General features: G+C 33.3%; 1 protein-coding gene across 8 annotated transcripts in view; it reads left to right on the top strand.

Moving 5' to 3' along the window:
• LOC130667116 (E3 ubiquitin-protein ligase Iruka) overlaps positions 1 to 10,408 on the top strand; it is a 45,124-nt gene extending 34,716 nt beyond the window's left edge. For all 8 annotated transcript variants that reach the window (XM_057468586.1, XM_057468584.1, XM_057468589.1 and 5 more), the window contains exons 5-9: positions 881 to 1,003; positions 5,466 to 5,626; positions 8,904 to 9,019; positions 9,104 to 9,201; positions 10,005 to 10,408. In XM_057468586.1, the coding sequence (XP_057324569.1) occupies positions 881 to 1,003; positions 5,466 to 5,626; positions 8,904 to 9,019; positions 9,104 to 9,201; positions 10,005 to 10,092 (586 nt within the window). In that variant the 3' untranslated portion in view covers positions 10,093 to 10,408. The remainder of the gene's footprint in view (positions 1 to 880; positions 1,004 to 5,465; positions 5,627 to 8,903; positions 9,020 to 9,103; positions 9,202 to 10,004) is intronic.
• The last annotated feature ends 10,637 nt before the right edge of the window (positions 10,409 to 21,045 follow it).

Genomic DNA, 21,045 nt, shown 5'->3' with positions numbered 1-21,045 from the left:
TACTGGTATTGTAAAAAGTATAGGAATAAAAAATAAGATATAAAAACATAATTATTCTTGTATTTTTTTTTTAATTTTCCAGTGCTGCCTCTGTATCTTTCCAATGTAAGTAACAAATTTTACGATACTTAAATAGGAGTCTTTCTAAATTGATGTTAGTAGTATTTGTCGTGCATAGCGCTAGCGTACATATGAGTGACCAGTGTATGAGTTACCTACACTATGATAAGATATTTGTATGGGTATGTATAAATGTAGATTGGGATTCGGATTTTCCGTACAAGATGGCACTACTATCTACGCTTCTCACAAGAGTTTAAATTCATGCCTGTTTCAATATATAACAATTCCACCTCATACTCATTTGACAATCTGGTCAACAGCCATGACGTAAAATCCTCCGATGATGAAATGACGTCACGTGTCCTCAACAATCTTCCTTCGATTCTTTTCTTTCTCTATTTTCTTTCTGACTGCATCAGTCAGCAACCTTCTCTTTTTCGTTCGTAGGGGCGGAAATTCTACATTATCGACTGTTCAATTTTACGATACTTGTATTGTAAACTTTATGTACCAAATTTGTATAATTCGCTCTATAGTATTGGTCATCATGATGTTTTTGGTAGTAATATTTATCAAATAGAATTTATGATAGTATGTAGTAAAAACTATTATTTGGAGAGTCTGGCCCAGCGTTACAATTTTATACAATAAAAAGTACGATAAAAAAATCGTGAAAATTGAGAGAATTTTTTTTCCGTGTACACGGACTGGAGCGGTTTCGCTTCGGTTACATTATTTCCATCCAAAACATTCAGTTACCCCTTAGTAAGGTAGTTTTATTCCATAAATTAATCAGATGAAATGATTAATTTTGCAGGCATGGTCATTCTCGTCATAGACGAAGGACAATGACTCACGAAAACCTACTTCAAGAATTTCTTTTGAACTTGACCGGAGTTAACATTCAACGACCCATAGGTGCAGGAAGACAGGCGCCAGTGTGAGTATTTAAACGATTGAAATTACTTATTCATTAAGGGAATTAAAAACAAATTTCTTCTATTTTCATACAGCACAAATTTTTTATCAACTGATTTTTAAAGATATAAATAATTAATCATAGAGTCTCATGTCGGAATTTCCATTATAAGTTGCTGATCAAGATACTAATCACAAGAATTTTTTACTAGATACTACATGGGCTAGTCCAAGACGACATACACAAAACAATCTTGCAGAAATCTTGCGCAAGGCTGGTTACAAGTCTACTAGTCATCTTTGTCTTTACATTAATACGTATTTTGCTGCAGACACTTGCTCAAAGTTTTATATTGCAAGTGTTGCGCAATACTTGTTAAATAACTTTGTGTTATGTTAAACTTCAAGAATTGTACAAGAGTATTGAACATATCTTGCTTAAAATTTATTGATACAGTCGACTTGAGCATATCTCGCACCAGATTTGCTCAATGTGTGTCACATTACGCTGTCTGTCTCACTCCTGTCTCTGTCACTTTATCCCCTCCATTGGCACACGTTATCAGAGCTCAGTAATTCTCGATTGAAGTTACAACTTGACGGGAAAACTTCGTCAATAGGGAGTATTTTTTCTAAATAAATGACAATGCAATTACAATAGGTATTTGCATATTTATGAACTAATTATCAAATCAAGAATAACATTGATCATTACGGGCACTTGAACTGGCCCGTGTCAACCAGTTCCCAGCGCACGTCACTAAATAAGTAATAATTCTGGAAATATAAACAAATAGGAAAATTATAAACTAGATGAAATAATTCAAAATGCCGGACGTGTGCTCCTTCGTCATGTAACCGTGACGCGTGACCTGAAATACGTAACAAAATAGGTAAGAAACGCTGGTGATTGCTCTATTTAATACGACAGATTTATTAATATTCAAACATATTACCAAATATCTTCATTTAACCAAGATCCAAAATATATTTTTCTTTTTACTAATAGATATATATCAGGAATACAAATGTTTCTGCTGTTTTCTATAAAAAATTACGAATTTATTGTAAAAGGACAGTACATAACGGTTTATTGAAAACATTGTCCATCACTAGCCACTACTTTTTCTCACATTTCTGGCAGTAGTTGGATGCCAAGTCGCAAAAACTCTTTATCTTTTGAGGCTCTCCACGAATTGAACTAATTTTTGGGATATGATTCATATGATGTGAAGCGCTACTTAGACACATCATGTGCCATCAACTGGAAGAAGTGATAATCAGAAAGACAATGTCTATTGAATATGGTGGGTGGGGTAGGACTTCCCAATTAAGTGTTTCCAAATATCATTATCATATAGGAGAATAACTTTGTCGTGTCTGAAGTAGTAATAGGCATGCTTGTCCTTGAGTTCTCGGCTCAATGTTATTAATTATGTTAGAGAGCTCCAGCAATTGTTTCGCTCGGTTTAAGCAACTCACAATACACAACACCACCTACACAGTATAAGTTTTTTTCCATGAATATTTAGTTTAGCCATAGGTATTTGAATCTTTCTCCAATAATGCTTCCAATTGCGTGGCTTCGAACTCTTTCAGCCTTCCACTACATTATTGGGTATTATCCGTCGAACTCACCGTTTTTTAATTTTTGAAACCACTCAGGACTTCTCTCAGCTGCAGTTTTTTTTAAATTAAAGAATTAAATCGAAAGTTCCCGCAAATGCACTTGTTTGGTACAAAATTTGAAATTTTTGAACGGAAATAATTCTGTGATGCTGATACGAAGTTACTTATATTTCAAAGTTATTTTGTTACCAGATATCCAAACTAACGAAATTATGTTTTTCATCTGACAATTTCAACATAACCTTCTGGTAGGGCCATCTTTTTTTACACGGTGAAGACTTATGTGTATGGTGCTTTTATTTTCGACTATTTTTAACTTTCCGCTAAGAAAATCGACGATTTTCGAAAAATTGGGAAGTTATTGTTTTCACCCTGATTCGCAAAAATCGAAATTTCATCAGATGTCGACGTTTTGAGGTCCTAGGAAGCTATTCTGACTATTTTCAGAATGATGTCCGAGTGTCTGTATGTATGTGTGTGTGTGTGTGTGTGTGTGTGTGTGTGTGTGTGTGTGTGTGTGTGTGTGTGTGTGTGTGTGTGTGTGTGTGTGTGTGTGTGTGTGTGTGTGTGTGTGTGTGTGTGTGTGTGTGTGTGTGTGTGTGTGTGTGTGTGTGTGTGTGTGTGTGTGTGTGTGTGTGTGTGTGTGTGTGTGTGTGTTTGTATATGTAAACTCTTTGTAACTTTTTAACTAATGAACCGATTTGGATGGTTAAGGTGGCAATCGAAAGAGCTTGTTGGCCCTCAACTTTCCTGGAAATTTCAGATCATTTGATCAAGTAGACTCGATAATATTGGCGAATTACGAAAAAAAAATTTTTTTTTTTAGTTTTTTATTGATTTCTCAGAAACGACTTATACGATCAACTCCAAAATCTAATCAGCTCTAGAACTTGATACAACGCTTCGATTGCCGCCTTAGCCATCTCAATCGGATAATTCGTTCGAGAGTTATCATGCACGGAGAAAAAAATATCGCCAGAATGACTATCCAATGTATCCTCAAATGACGTATCGTCAGAATAACGATTCGTATACCTAATTTAGGAATACTCTCATATTAATTTAATAATCTATAGTATCGTTAAAGTAAAGATACGTTTTTGGGTTAGGTTAAGTATTCGTTTATTTAATTTAACGATACGACGAATAGCTTTTGTAACGATATGTAGTTTCGTTGATATAAGTATCTGTATTGCCAGCGTGAGGATCCGTATAGCTAAATTGGCTATACGTATCGTCGTTCTCGGTTGCCGGATTCCTAAATACAGAGTTTGCGCAATAGTCATGTCAGCGATTCATAAAATGCCTAAAATAAGGATACAGATCGTCATTTTGACGATCCACTGTGAGGATACTCTGTATAGCTGAATTGGCTATACGGCGTATCGTTAAGTAAGATGACTATATAGCTTATAGCCAGAATAGCGATACGTATACTTAATCTGGCGATATTTTTCTCTCCGTGTGGGCAAAAGAAATAGTAAAAAACGGTTTTTTGCGAATATCTTCGAAACAACTTCAATTCTCACCTCTAATCTTCGGTAGAAGGGTGATAGCCGAAGATGCACAATTGTTTAGTATAGTCTTCATAACTTAGATATTATATGATTATTTCACTTTAATTTACAATTCCTAAAACAAAGCTAATATAGTCACCAAGTAGATGCGAGCTCCTATCTATTGTTTGAGGTATTGCGAATTTTATTTGGGCCTCGATTTCCAGAAACAAAGCTAATAGAGCTACCAAGCGGATACAAGTTCCTATCTATTGATTGTAGAAATTCGAGGTTTTGTTTTACGGCTTGAGCCGGAGTGACCACGAGAACTTAGACTTCGAACTCGACTGAGGATTATCTGGACCAGAGGATTTATATATAAGAAATTTGGGTCAGAGGGGGTATTGTTTAAACAAAATAATTAAAAATCGTAGGGTTTGACCAAAACGTATTGGGTTTAATTTAAGGTTTTCCTCGAATTCGGTCTAGGCAGGGTTGTTGTTTAAACAAATAGTGAAGGGAATTAGTCTAATTAGAGGGAGTTAATTTATGGGCGATAAATGTCTCTTTCGAGGTTCCTTTACAAGTTCGAGTTTCGGGAAAATTGGATTAAAAGTGAAAGGTGGCTCTCATCAGCCAAGGCTACTTGTCTAATGGAAGGCCCTTCACTTTTCTAGGTGGCACGCGAGCTTCAGCCTTTAGTTTTAGAGATGTACCAAGGCTGAAGTAATAAAAAAGCTATAAAATTTTGGGAAGACAGGTAATAACTAATTTATTTATGGGTAATAAGAATTAGAAAGTGAAAAGATGACCCTGGCTTAGATGTATCTATCTCTCTCGCTCTTCTTCAACTCTTATTACCTAATTTATAAATACTATTAAATAATCGTATTAATAGAGCATTGTTTTCGCCGTTTCACACATTCGCATGTGACAATGTCTTTGTATGAAGACATAGTTTTATTCATGTAATAGATAGAGTCTCCTTCTCAAAAGTAAAAAAATCGAGTGCACTACTAATAGCGGTCTGTCAGACCAGCACCACCCGTAGCGTGCAAATTTTTAGGGTTACCGTTTAAAAGTTAATACAGTGGAAATATCGTATTATTATGGCAAGAATGTCGTATTAATACAGTAGAAATATTGACGACATCTATACTCTTTTAATACAGTGATTAAATCGTATCATGAAAACCGCGAGTATAATCTTCAATTAAAGCAGAGAAATATTATTGTCTGTAAGAAGAATTGCATTAATAAAAATAAATTATAATTGTGTTAAAAAATTTTAACGTGTTGCTATTTATCTTTCTGCCCGATGATAGTTTGAGTTAAGATTTTATTCATTGAATGTTTCAGATTTTTTTTGGGAAACCCTGGTGATTACGTTTGGGGAAGAGATGGATTGGATACTATTGTCACTGAGTTATTAAATCAGTTAGATGGAAGTGGCCCTCCACCGTTGTCACGTAGCCAAATTGACGAAATTCCCACTACATCAATAATTCAATCACATATTGGTAAATATAAATTAATAAATATTACATTAATGAGTAATAGAGATATTTTTAAAATACATGCTTGACAAATATTTTTTTTTTTTTGCGAATTCACCATGTATGTAGGCGTCGTCTGTTACATGGTATACAATATTTACTCAGCTCCTTTTTTCCTATACCCAGTTTTTTGTGCGGCTGTGACCAGACTTGTGCTTGTACTGTACTGCATCATTACGGTAATGCTCTACTACCTGCCTTGTCAAATTGAGGTGCAGTGGCGTAGGAAAACCACAGAAAAAACCTAGCCAGTATAGTTTCGGTTTGAGTGAAGCTCCAGTGATCGATGAAATTCCCATTTTACCGATCGCCGGATCTTCATCCCGCGCCTAACGGTCAGAGACCTCCGTTTCAACCCGACGCGTGGCTAAGCGGTCACCCAGCCAAGTAGTAATCATGCTCGATGCTACTTAACTTTGGTGATCGCCCGAGCCACACGCGTGCCGACCGGCTGCCTCAGCCACTTGCTTGACAAATATTCACCTATAAGGAGCAACAGCCGGTTAATTTTCAAGTTTGTGTGTCTGACAGCCGAACAACGGGTTCGATTTCATTGTTTCTTTTTCTAAAACCCTACCTTGGATCAACTTATATCGGACATGAACTCAACAAATGCTTATGTAGAACACGGAATGTCCTTGCCAAATTTCAAGTTTTCGAGTCCCGAAATTTTTCAGTTATTTAGAATTTTTACCTTATTTACTGCATAGAACCACGTTAGAAAATGTTATCGATTCGCTAGGAGCAGCATTATCTTGCGTGATACCAACTCATAAGAAAAAGGTCACTTGACCGACTGCCGGTAATTTTTTTTCTGTCACAATATCCATAGATAGGAGCTATTTATATTTTAAATGATTAAAACACCAAGTAAATTTCGACTTCACTAACTGCTAATAACCGATTTGATCTTTATGGTTAACTCGACGGGGAAACACTTCCGAATTATAGTAGGAGTACAAATAAGTTTCCACCATTTTCTATCATAAGTAGGGATTTATTATGAAAGAACGGTACATAACTTTCTATTCAAAATATTGTCCATCACTAGCCACTACTTATTCGCATCTTTCTGGCAGCATTTGGATACCGCGTTGGAAGAACTCTCTCTTCATCTTTTAAGGTCATTCCTGTATCAACCCAATGTTTAGTATAATATGATGTAAAAAGCTGCTTAGACACGTCATGTGCCATCGACTGGAACTATTGATAATCGGAAGGGGCAATTATCTGGCAACTACGGTGGGTGCGGAGAACTCCCCAATTAGGTGTTTCCGGATAGGTTCTGATCGGCGCCGCAACTTGCGCAACTTGCATGAATATTCGATTTGGCTGTCGATGTTAAAGCATGGCAAGGTGCCCCCCCCCCCCTCGTGATTTTCTCTTCTTTGGGTTATCGTAGTAGATGGATTTTTCATCACGAGTGACTATACGATAAAAAAACCCTTTCTTTTATGTCTGGCCAGCAACATTTTATACATAAAAAATGGGCGCCCAACGTCTCTCGGCTTCAGTTCATATGGAACTGTTGTAAATCGTTCCCATCGAATTTAAACGATGTGAAGTTGTTTAATGAGTTACTTCTAATGTAATTGCCAGTTCTTTTTGCGTTTGGCACGAATCTTCCTCAAATAATGCTTCTAATTCCGTGTCTTCGTACACTTCTGGTCTTCCACTACATTTTTTGTCTTACCCGTCAAACTCACCATTTTTAAACTTTTGAATCCACTCACGACATCTTCTTTCACTTAACACAGCCTTACCATATGCTTCTACCAGCAATCGATGCGCAGCTGCAGAATTCTTCAAACTAAAGAAGTAAATCAAGTTCCCATAAATGCACTTATTAAGTACAAAATTTGAAATTTTTGCACGGAAATAATTTTGTGATGCTGATACGGAGTTACTAATATTTCAAGGTTATTTGGTTATTAGATGTCCAAACTAACGATACAACGTTTTAGATCTTACAATTTTAACATAATCTTCTGGTAGAGCCATCTTTTGTCACACGTTAGGACCTTATTTGTACTCATTATAATTGACGGGAGACATTCTATTATAGTGGTTGTTGTGGATAATGATTCGACTTATTTATTCGGTTATTTATCTCGACTGATAAGAAGTAATGTTTTAAACAGACGACGAGATAGCTTAAGTAGTTCTTTGATGCCATGTTAAAAATCGGTATTAAAAATGTTATTTCGATCATATCATTCTGCAATATTTGATGTATTTAATTGCACAAAACTTATTTCTATTTAATTCACAAACCAACAAATATGTCTGTGGCTTTATTTATGGTATTGAAATATGATTGAAAATGATCGCTATCATTTAAAATCTATAAAAATTTACAAATTATAGATTATAGTGGTGGATTATGGTTGACTCGTGTACGTCAACTAACGCTCAGCGTTAAGATACTATTCTGGGTTAGACGGTAAAAAAAGGCTGTTTTCATTAATTTGTTAGGAAGGAATTATTATCAATATTTATACAAAGTTTCTGTAAGTTCACTAATACACTCTTAAAGTACATAGAAAAATTTATTTTTATTTTTTCCCTCTTCTAATAACTCCGTAAAAAAAAAAGTAGTTCGCTGGCGGCGGCGATACTTCGAGAATGGCTCATCCAAAATCAAAAAATAAAAATTACTTACATTCAGTAGACGTATAGCTCTCGTCGGAACTACGGTTGAATTTAAATTTTGATTTTAACTATTTTTTTGGCCCAAAAACATTGAAGAAAACCGCATTTTTTGAAATTTTGTTTTAAATGTCCGCCATTTTTTTTTTTATTAGTAAATCTCAGTATCCGTCGTTTAGACGAGAGCTACACGTCTACTAGATGTAAACAATTTTAATTTTTCCATTTTAGATCAGCCATTATAGAAAAATCTCCGCCGCCAGTACCCTTTTTGTATGGAGTTTCATTCACCCTTCATTCTAAGATATTAAAATAGTGATAAAATAAAAAAATAAAATTTTTTCATGTACTTTGAGAGTGTATGAGTCAATCTCAATAAACTTTTTGTAAATGATTATAACAATTCCTTCATAAATAAACTAATGAAAATAGCTTTTTTTATGGTGTAAACCAGAATGATCCCTTAATTGAATAATTTTGAAATGAACAGTTATAGATACAATTATATGTGTATATTATAGCGTTGTCTCCTACCATAACGAGTCAATTATATTCCACAAATAAATTATTCTCTTTTTTTTTTTGTTAAAAGACTGTAAACTACAATGTTCAATTTGTTGGGAAGACTTTATTTTATCGGAGTTTGTCCGACAACTACCATGCAAGCATTTATATCATGCACCTTGTATTGTTCCATGGCTGGAATTGGTATGAATACATAAAAATCTAATAAAATCATGGTATAATTTTTCTTTTGTGAGGTATCGATGTAATGATCATTTTTTTTTTAAGCATGGTACATGTCCAATTTGTCGGCAAAATTTGGGAGATGAAAGTACAATCGATGAAAATCAAGATGAAGTCGGACCAAGTTTAGCAGCACTTTTTCGGTATTATTTACTTTAACTTCTAATGCTTGAAATAGCTATTTTCGATACTTAGGATTAAAACGAGGGTTTGCGGTATGATTGCATTGGCGACACAAGTCTTGGGTTATGAGGCATTCTTAACGAGACCGAATACATCCATCTTTCTCGCACAAGTGCAGCGAGTGCAAGATAGATGTAGGTACGAGTTTTCGTTGAGAATGTAACATAACCTAAGACGAGTGTTGACCCAACAATTATAACGGATTTCTCGTTTGAATCATACGTGTCAAACAATAGTTTTTATAACGACTGTGTTTAAAGTTCAATTGAGAGAGATTTAAATGATAAAAAAAAAAGTTATTTTACTCAAAAATAAAAAATTTTACAATGGAATACATGAATGTATTTGTGCAACAACTTATTCAGATGTTTTGTTCTTCATTTGATTGTGATATCTTTTATTTATGAATCATATTCAATTAAAAATTTAGTAGTTTATTTCTGAGTTACGTGTGCGCGGGTCAATAAACAAGATGTACGATACGAGTATACAAAGAGACGATTTTTTCAATCTCATTCTGTCTAAAGTGAACGACGGTCACTCCCTGATTTGTATATAATTCCTATAGCAAATTACTTTTCAGCACAGTAAAATTATGCTGAAAAGTGAAACAGCTGATTTTTTGATATCATTCTATAGTTTCGTCGAGTTATTGAGAGAGACTTATTTTACTCGCGCCATTCGACGCTCGAATATTGAACTTTTAACGCACGAGTCATAAAAATACTTTTTAAGGTAATCTAATAATTTTCTTCTTTAACAGAGCTGCAAATCAACTTAGTAACCGAAGTTCTACCTCTTCAACAGCACCAAGTAATAATTCAACGAATGGTTCTATGAATGAAATGTAAAATTTCTAAATAGTATAAATAGTGAAAATTTATCTAATTTGTATTAATATGCTTAATAATTCGATATACATACATATAGACATGAATATATGAATATATGTATATATATATATATATATATATATATTTATGTATATATATGCATATATATACACATAAATATATGCCTGTCTACATATATATGTTAATATTTAATTTCCATATCAACCTCATACGTAATATTTGTATTATGAACCTAATACCCAATGATTAATGAGGTAACTCACTAATGTAATATGCCCATACTAAATAAATTATCTGGATTTAAACCATTTAAATAGATGAATCAGCATTAATTCTCGTTAAGTATTGACAAAGAAGTTCTGTTCTATAATAATAATAATAATAATAATAATAATAATAATAATAATTTCTTTCGGTGTTCTTAAATGGGCCCAAAAAGAACTCAGAGATCTCGATATCAAGACGAGCAAACTCATGAATATAAATCGGAGTATACACCCTAAATTTCCAATCACCAGATAATACCTTTTCCGGAAAGTCAGTGGGAGAGGTCTACAGAGCTTGAAGTGTCTTTATGATCGTTTGGTAAGAGTGTCATTACTAATGTGTTTTAGCTTAAAAGTTGCAATGACTCATGTCCTAAAAAGTCTAATGTAGATTTTCAATGCTGATTTAGGTTAAAAGTATGCCTTAGATTTCGGTTCCATGCGTTTTGAGCACCTGACAAAATATCCCCGACAAAATATCTCTGGACAAAATATCCCCAGTTTTGTGTCAGTTTTTTTGGCTTTTTTCACTATTTTTGCTTTCTTTTCATGGGGATATTTATGGGGATAAAATATCCCCCATAATATTATTATGTAATAGTTGCCACTTTCACTATTTTTGCTTTCTTTTCATGGCGATATTTTGTCCGGAGATATTTTGTCGGGGATATTTTGTCAGGTGCTCAAAACGCCTGATACCTTAGATTTCAACTGGATCTGTAAAATTCCCCATTTTTTCGGGAGAAAAAAGTTCAATTGCTAAAAAAAAAGAGATACTGTATTGTGGTATCAAAACACTTTACAGTATCACTATTGACAGTAATGACTTATTAGGAATGCTGAGCAGGAAAAAATGCTCAGTACGCATATGGACAAGTCAATGCACAGCGTGTTCTTAATACACGTGCGTGATCATGGCTTGTCCATGGGTGGATACACCCAGCTAACATTTTCCTTCTTCAAATCAGCCAGCCTGATGTCCAAGACTGAAGGGTATATTTTTGCCTGCCAAGATGGTGCCATCAATACACTCGAATACTATGCTAAAGTACTCTAGATGCAGCTACCCGGAACATTATGTAGGGTGTGTAAGCAACTTCCTGAGAAGCTTATGCATCTCTTGTCAGCATACCCTGTGTGATGTCCATCGATTTACAATTAATTAATGTAACGGTACCGGTCCCCCTCCGTTTTCCCGGAAGCCGTTTCGATTCCCTTTTGGGCATACTCGCGCTGCGAGGTCATCTCCATCTTCCGACCCAGACGACAATCTTAGTCGAGCTATATAATTGATTGACGACTAAAGTGGACATTAACCGGTATAATCAAAAGTTCTCATTGCACGTGGTATCTAACCACAGCCACCACGAATCCATATCTCTCTTGGGCCAAACGCTACTACCATCTCGGAAAATGAAGAGACTCTGGCCGCAGAAGGTTTAGAAAGGCCTCGCCGTGGCACTAGTCTCCCTGCGTTGATCAACAAGTTGTATCTAGATAAGTGGTGGGATGCAATTTCTCCCTATACCCTAATAAGGGTTTCCTCCACTTGCTATCTTTCGGATTTCGAGCAAGCTATTATCCACTTGCTCAGTCCCTGATGGATTTCCTATTTTCCGAGCCGAGATACACTCTAATTATTTAAACTAAATCATGGTAAATAATTTGTTCGGATCCATCGATTTACAATTAATTAATGTAACGAGACCTAAGTCCACCTCGGCCGACCGGAAGCCGTTTCCTCACCATTTTGGGCATACACGCGCTGCGGGCATCCCCATCTTCTATCCAGACGACACTCTTAGTCAAAAATAACGTCTTTAATCAGAACCAGAAATTGCGATATTATTTTACGATTAAAAACGATTCATGAGGATCAAAAATTTTCAATCCTCATGAATCTTCTTTAATCTTCGTTCGGAACCAGAAATTGCAATATTATTTTACGATTAAAGACGAATCATGAGGATTAAAAATTTAATCGTTTTTAATCCTCTTTGATCATCGATTAAGGATTCGCGAGAATTCAAAACGATTAAAACAGTTTTAATCCTCACAAATCGTATTTTCTAATCAGGGTAGCAACATTATCATTAGCCGGCTGCAGCAGCTCAGTAGACGTGCCTGATAAGAATCCGCAACATTCTGCATAAAACTAGATTAGTAATTGTTTATCTAGGGTTGGTACTAGGCTGTAGTGAACCAGTCATGTAATGAAGAATTAAAAGGGGGTCGGACCTAGAGATGCGGAATGATCGTCATTTTTATTTTCGGTCAGGAAACGGTCATAAGACCGTCTTGAGACCGTTACATAGTTTTAAAAAAATTCTGTAATGCTGGAATGACCGTCACGTTTCAAACGGTCACAAATTTCGTCATTTGCATCTATATAGGCGTTTGTGACGAAAATTTTCAATTATAATTTATTATCAAATAAAAACTATGAAAAAAATCGATCAATGTATTACCGGAATTTACCGAAATATTTCAGTTTTAGCTTGTACAGGTAATCATTTTAAAGTCGAATAAAAATAATTTTTTCATGTAACATTTTAAAATTGTTTTTTAAAATAACTTTCAACTATTAAATGATGCAATAAATATGAAAAGACAAATCATATTATTATTATGACAAAAGTTTCTTTATTTAATAGTTATTATTACATCTTTATCTTTAAAATTTCATTATTTATTAACTCTTTTTATAATTAATTTCTTTATCGAAATATATTTAATTTAATTTTCTCCATCAAAAATACAATTGCACTTTTTTATTTATATCATTATAAATTTTTATATTTTTATTTGATAACGAATTTTTATTTTTTACACTGATTTTATATATCTTTTATAATTCTCGAGCATGATTTTTTTGTGACCATCAGATGTCGTTTTCGTCGCGCTCCCTGCCAACAGAGGCTTTCACCTTATTTGCAAAAAACCAAACCTCTTTTTTTTTACCAAAACCATAATTTTCGGTGAGGTTAAACAGGTTTTCGTCGAAAAGGCACTTGTTCATCGATATTTTGTTAACTAGTTTTTTATTTTCTTTGATTTTCAATGTAAACGACAAGAGAAAAATTTGCTGGAAGAAGATACATATGGAGGAGGAGAAAGTTACCGATGCTAAGCAGCAGCGGAAGCAGTTCAGTGCTCGCCACTAGATCGCACTCAACCTCTTGTGCTGTTCCTGATTAGAGTGATTAGGTATATACTTTCTAGCTTATAGAGGTATAGGAAAAGTCTGTCTCACTCACAGAGGTCATTTAATAATACGCAAAATATTTAGTTATAAACAAGATATGTACAATTTATTAAAGTGATTCACAGATTTGCTCTCTCCGGCTACTTTTTTAAACGATATGCCATTACGTTTTTTGAAACCTTCTAACCAGCCATTACTGGCTGAAAAGTTTTCGACTCCCAATTTCGTTGCAAACTATTGTAATTTTTGTTTCAACAGCGGTCCATCTATGGGAATATTCTTATTGAGGGTTTGTTTAATCCATTCCAGCAGGCATTTTTCAATGTGAGGAAACTCAGAAAACCGGCTCCTCTTAATATTTTCGTGTCCCTCGGAGCACTGAGACTGTATTGAATCTTTGAATTTAATAATCTTATAAAAGGTAGATTCTGGTAATCCAAATTCACTCCGTGTTTTATTACGTGACTTCCCTGATTCAAAAGCATTCACAATTCTAAGCTTATCACTTAACGACAACACGTTTATTTTTCGTTTTGACATTGTTTGTATCGAACGTTCCGTTGCAAATAATGTTTATCAACTTTAGTTAGCATTACAAATTAGTTAATTTAGTTGATTATGAGTTCTACAAACTATAAAGAAAACAAAAACACACACAGTTCCTGAAAAAAAAAGAATGAGTCATACATTGCCAGTGTTAAATTGTCGCTTATAGAGATACAGGCAAGAGAGGATCTCAGTAAGAGAGATCGTGGCGAGAAAAACGACTGTCACTTATACAGGTTTTGCTTCTCACTTATAAAGGATTTTGGAGGGTCAAAGTCCGGGACCTCAGAAATATTCTCATTTATAGAGTTTTCTCGCTTCCCCAGTTCTCTCTTACTCAGGTTTGACTGTATTTCAGAGTTGTTATATTCTATACTTAAAATCAATTCTTGCACGGGTACTCCTCTGTTAGTTGACAGAGTGACAAGTGCCTATTTCGATGATCATATAGTAGATGCTATATCACATTCTGACAACAATGTCTAACATTTATGTTTTCTTAAATAATTTATTTTGACAATCTAGAAGCATAAAATACGTTTCAGGTAATAAAAAAAAGTGATTTTTGTATTCAATAAATGCTCTTGAATATTCTAAAAATAAGTAATTTCGGTAAATTTTTAACTTCCCGCTAAGAAAGTTGAAAATTTTCAAAAATTCGGGAAGTTATTGGTTTCGATCCGATTTGCAAAAACCAAATTTCTATCAGATTTTGACGTTTTGAGGTTCTAGAAAGCTATCCTGACTAATTTCACGATGATGTCCGAGTGTACACTGTAAAAAAAGATTCCTGACGTCAAACCAGATTCGTTTGGCTCAAGTACTCCGTACGTTTGGATACAGCCAAGCGCGTCAAGCGATTGAGTCTACCGCCCTCTACGTTTGCCAGTATATTTTGCTTCAACTGAGAGTTTCTTGAGGGAAAATACCAAGTCGTTTGAACTAACTCTATAGTATTTGATATAACTCAATAACTTTTTTCATTTAAAAAAAAATAGACATTAGTTCAAGTCATTGAAACTGTTGATACAATAATGATTTTTGTTTTATATGAAATAATTAAAAATTTTACTCAAAGTAAATTGTAAGGTGATTGAAGGTATGAATTTTCAGTTAAGTCAAAATTTTATTAAAGCAAATGAATTTTAGTGTTGAAAGTAATATTTTTGTAGGTCCGTTGAAACTGTCCTTGCAATTGATTCAATAGAAAATCGAATTGTTTCAAGTTGCTGTATTGCATTGATCCAAAAAAACAGTAATCTGCATCAAGTGAATATTGCTTTTAATTATTTCATCAATAATTAATTTTTAAAAAAATTTTTTTTCTTACGTATTTTTTTATTTTTGATTTTATTGTTATTATTATTATTATTACTATTAGTATTATCATTACTTTTTTTTTATTAAGTATTGGGACAATTACATTATATTATTATTATTGTTATATTATATACATTACACTTTACAAATAATTCTGACATACTCAGTTTTTAGTGAAAAATTAAATAATCGTAGAATTGGTATCCGGGGGAATCGAACCCAGCACCTTACGCGCGAGAGTCAGGCGCTTTACCGCTACGCTACGGGACCAGTAGGAAAGTTTGAGTTTAGTTGTGCTTCTAGTACTTTGTTCTCGTATTGAATGGATATATACAGTCAATTGCTTATACATTGATCTAAACGTGATAAATATGTGACTCTTTTTATAAATAAATTTTTTTATTTAACCGATAATATAAAGACTTTCATTCAAATATAGTTCGATATTTTGTAACGAATACATTTATATTCTTGTCGAATATTTTTCAGTTTTAATGTGAGTGCGTCAAATTATTCCTACAACCTCGTTGGATTCTCTCGCCAAGAAACTCGTCGGTTGACACGACACGTTCGGTATTATAGGAAACTACTTTTGTTTCATTGAATCATGTGAAGTTGTCAAACTAAACGTTTCAAGAGTTTCAGTTAAATTTCTGAAAATTGAAAAGTTTGCTTCAACAATTTTTTATTTTTAAATCAAGCACATCCAAACTTTAATCAAAATATATTTTACTATTCGTTCAAATGTAAATGTAATTACGGTCAAACTTAAAAACTTTAATATAAATGCTTAATCAATTTCTAATAATCGAGTAGAGGTTTTCATTCAATAAATATGATTTTCTTGAGACAAACTAGTTTTCGTTAGTTCAAACGAATTTGGTTTCACTGAAGAGGGAATTTGTCAAACTCTTAGGGTGTTTGACGTCAGTACCTTATTTTTTACAGTGTATGTATGTGTGTACGTACGTATGTATGTAAATATTCATAACTCTTGAACGGATTTTGATCTTTGAGGTGTCATTCGACGCGGCTTGTTAATATCTTGAAGCTGTAAAAAATGGAGCTTAATCGGTACGGTACGTTCGGAGATATTTCAATAATAAAATTTTTTCAAAAATGTTTTATTTGTGTTATGTCCGACTTCGCAAACTTATTCAAACTCATGTTGAACACTCCTAGGGAATAAATATTCCATTCTCTCATAAGAGAAACCAGGATGGGTTCAATTGAGCGATACAGAACGTCATACCAGATTTCTTTTTTCTGTCTTTCATTCCCTTATCCTTCTTAAGTTCCCCATTTACTTTTTACAACAATTATTCTAATGCGTGGTAACACCCACAACTAGCATTGACTTAAATTGATTTGCGTCAACGGGACATCTTATACGATGCACCTCACCAGAAAACCCCCTCTTTTCCAAACTCAGACCCCCATGGTTGCAGCGTTAAAAATTTTGAAGAGCAAATTACTCTACCGAGCACCGGTTTGCTTTTCGGTTATCAGTTGATTAGTTTCAGCGAAGAGTCGCAATTAGGTACAGAAGTATCCTTCCAAAAATCTCTCAAATAATTTTATTCAGGAAATAAAATTACCAAAAAAATAAAATAAATATATACACTATATATTTATAACAAATATAAAAAGAAAACAAAGTAAAGAATAAGTTATATCAGTGAAAAAAAAAATATATTAAAATATACAGCTTAAAGAAAGCAATTAATAAAACAGCATAGCGAAGAAAAAAATATAATACAAAGAAAAAAATAAAAGTTTCCGAAAATAATAGTGTTATCGGTTGTGAGTTGTTAGTTTACTGCTCAATCGCATTGTCTAGTGTAATAATATCGAGGTAATAACTATTGTAATAGAAAGTGACTACATGTTGAAATTAAAAATACGCTCCTTTAAAAGAGTTCTATTCCCTTTCAGGAAAATTAAAGGAATATTATTTCGATAAAAGTAAAATTAAAAACATAGAAAACAGAAAAATCTCAGTGTATAATAAAAGTGTAATAAATGTTTAAAAATAAAGATACGATCCATTAAAGAGTATCATCTCTATTTTATCTCAAGAAAAATAAAGGCATTTTATTTTTACTAAAGATTAAAGTTTGAAAGTAAAATAAAGGAAAAACCAAAGTTAAAACAATTTTTGTGTTTGATTAATTAAAATAAGTTAGTTAGTATTAACATCCTACCCTCACTCGAAGATCGGTTGTACGAGAGAGACGGCAATCAATTCAAGGGTCTACAGCGGGAGAATACATTCAAGGATCCAGAGATTTACCGCGAAGGAATATCCCAGCAAAAAGTAATCAAAGAAAAATATCAGCGCAAAGGTAAGAAATTCATAAGTGGCTATTTTATCTTTCTCGACTCAATAATCAAATTTCAATCAGCCTCAAACTTAGGCGGAAATAAGGAAGCCATAAATTACTATTTAAATATAAACTAGAATTAAAAGAAGATCCACATCGAAACGTATCCCTAAAAATAAAATAAGGCTCGAACTAAACATTTGAGCCGAAAATTGCATTGGTTAGTCCGAACGCCTAATCCACGCAAACCAAATATTAAATAATTAACAGTCGGACATAACATTTGGATAATTTTTAATTTGCTCGATCCCTAGCAGACCTGATTTACCGTAAATTTACGGTGATTTTACCGTAAATCTACCGTAGAATACCGTAAATTACGGTAAATCCACCGTAATTTACGGTAAATCGGTACTTTACGGTGGATTACCGTAAATTACGGTGGGTATACCGTAAATTTACCGTCGAATACGATAAATCTACCGTAAAAAATTCGGATGGATTACCGAATTACCGTAATTTACGGTGGATTACCGTATTTCCGTATTTTACGGTAAATCCACCGTAAATTACGGTAAATCGGCATTTTACGGTGGATTACCGTAATTTACGGTGGGTTTACCGTAATTTGGGTCCGATAGGGATGGATTGATTCCAAAATCTAATCAGCTCTAAAACTTTATAAGCCACGTCGAATGCCATCAAAAAAATCAAAATCGGTTCATTCGTTCAAGAGAAACCGTTGACGAAAGAATTCCAAAAAAATTTTTTTTTGGTTTTTTTGAAATTTCTCAAAAACGACTGGATAAATTAATTTTTAAATTTGATCAGCTTTAGAACTCAATAAAACGCGTCGATTGCCGCTTTAGCTATTTCAATCTGATAATTCATTCGAGAGTTATCGCGGGAGAAATGGTAAAAAACAGTTTTTTGCGAATTTCTTTGAAATAACTGAACCAATCAATTCCAAAATCTGATCAGCTCTAGAACTCAATAAAATACGTCGATTGCTGCCTCAATAATCGAAATCGGTTCATCCGTTCGCGAGATATCGTGGGAGAAAGAAATGCTAAAAAACGTTTTTTTTTTTAACAATGGCTTACAATAGTATTTTCGAGCTCGAAAACAGCGGGAAGTTCTGGGGCTGGCCGGCAGGGTCAACCGATAGACAAATTTTTTTTTCAGTATTCATTTACTCTGAATACCCTCTGGTTTGAGTATGTATTCACCCTAACCCCACTCTGGAAACATTCTGAAAACACTCTGGTATCAGTTTGTATTTATTGTGGGTACATAGCGGTGTCAGTATATAAACACTCTGGATACTTTCTGGAAACACTTTGGATTTACTCTGTATTTAATCTGAAAATACTCTGAGTTCTCTCTCAAAAAAGGCACAAAACCGTTCTGGAAATACTCTGGAGTCCGTCTGATTGCCTCGAATTACCAGAATTTTTCTAGAGTGTTTCCAGAGTATTTTTAATACCGCAAGAAAACGTACAGTTAAATAACCTTATGAGCTAAATTAAAATATTTTATGACAAAATACCTATACTATATGAACGCTGCAGTGTTCAAACATTTTTAAATTAAAGCAGTTTTATAATCCCGAGAAAAAAGTTCTTATATAATCACATTTAAATCATATAAAAGCGGGTCATATAAAATCATATAAAGTTGAATAATGATTGGTCGTATAAAAATTTATATGACTTTATAAAATTTTATATAATTATATAATATCATATAAATTCTTGTATAATCAATGATTATTACTTTAATGAGACTGCATAATTTAAGTCCAAATTGTATTATGTAATATTTACACTCATGAATATATTGTATCCACTATATATACTGTATCTAAGTTTATAAGTATTGTAAATGACCCTGTTATTGGCCACTAGGCTGATGGGTCTAAGTTAAATAAATAAATGAATAAATAAATAAATAAATAAATAAATAGATTATTATTAATATCTTTAGACTGGTAAGGATTTCGTTAACAAATTTTAAAAGGGATCGTCTCAAGGATGAACGAAAACTTATAAAAAAAATTTTGAAATTATTAGTTTCGACTGACGAGCTCGTGCTACATACATGTTGAAGTGAATCAATCGAAAAATAATATATTTATCATATTCATTGAAATTTCTAGTTTTTATAACTGCCCAACTTGCATTCACTACGTCATAAGAATAACAGAATTAATTTTATTTAAGTGCATCGGGCTGTCTCGGATTTTAGACAGTAGGACACCCTCAGCGCTTTTGCGCTCGAGGTGTGCAATATATATACTAAAATATAATGATAAAAATGTACACAATTCATCAAAAATTTGAGATTTATAAACTTATTAAAATTATCTTCATTTTATAATTTAGAGGTAGTATTCAAATTCGAGATTTTATTAATCCATCAGGATTTAATTATCATCGCTACAGTATATCTTTACAACATAATATAGATATACTAGCAATAATAATTTAGGTCTGGATTAATAATATCTCAGGTTGAAAAACTGGCCCTTAATGAACTTAGATGGATAAACTATTTATAAACTTCTCAGATAAACATTTTATCGATTTTATTTCAGAATTGTTTTTAAACGATGTAAGTCTCCATAACTAAATTTGAGGTAAAATTGGTGCTTAATAAATCGATAACCGTGAACATTCATAAATGCAAGCCTAAGCAGCTAAGAAAATTTTCCGTGTATAGAATACTATGGGCAGGCGTAATTGAGATAAAAGGCGATTGGATAGAACTGTTATTACGTACATTTTGTTATACGTTTACACCCCGCTTATCCCGAAATAGCATACAATTTTGATTAGACATGATTTTATTGTTAGATAGTTCTTACTGACGTAAGATTCTTTTTCAGTTAATAACTTATAATTTATGAATTAAGAGCCAGTTTTTCAATCCACGATTTTTCGAATCCAGGATTACATTATTATTGCTAGTCTATCTATATATTTATGATATAAAGATTCACTTGCAATAATCATGTAATCCCGGATTAATAAAATTTCGGATTGAAAAACTGGTTCAAAAAATTCACCTTATGTAAGAGGAATTTATTCTGGGGGCCAGTTTTTTAAATCCGGTTTCATGTCACAGAGATTAAATTATTTTTGCTCGTATACGTTTATCGATACGTTTATTGTAAATATATAGATATGCTTGCGATGATAATCCTAGACTTAAAAAAACCCGGATCGAAAAACTGGTCCTGGTTTATAAATTAAGAAATCATTCTATGTAAAAGTGAGCTGCGTCTAAA

The sequence above is a fragment of the Microplitis mediator genome, chromosome 4, assembly GCF_029852145.1.
Source record: "Microplitis mediator isolate UGA2020A chromosome 4, iyMicMedi2.1, whole genome shotgun sequence".
In the NCBI taxonomy this organism is placed as follows: domain Eukaryota; kingdom Metazoa; phylum Arthropoda; class Insecta; order Hymenoptera; family Braconidae; genus Microplitis; species Microplitis mediator.
This window is presented reverse-complemented; position numbering and strand designations above follow the sequence as displayed.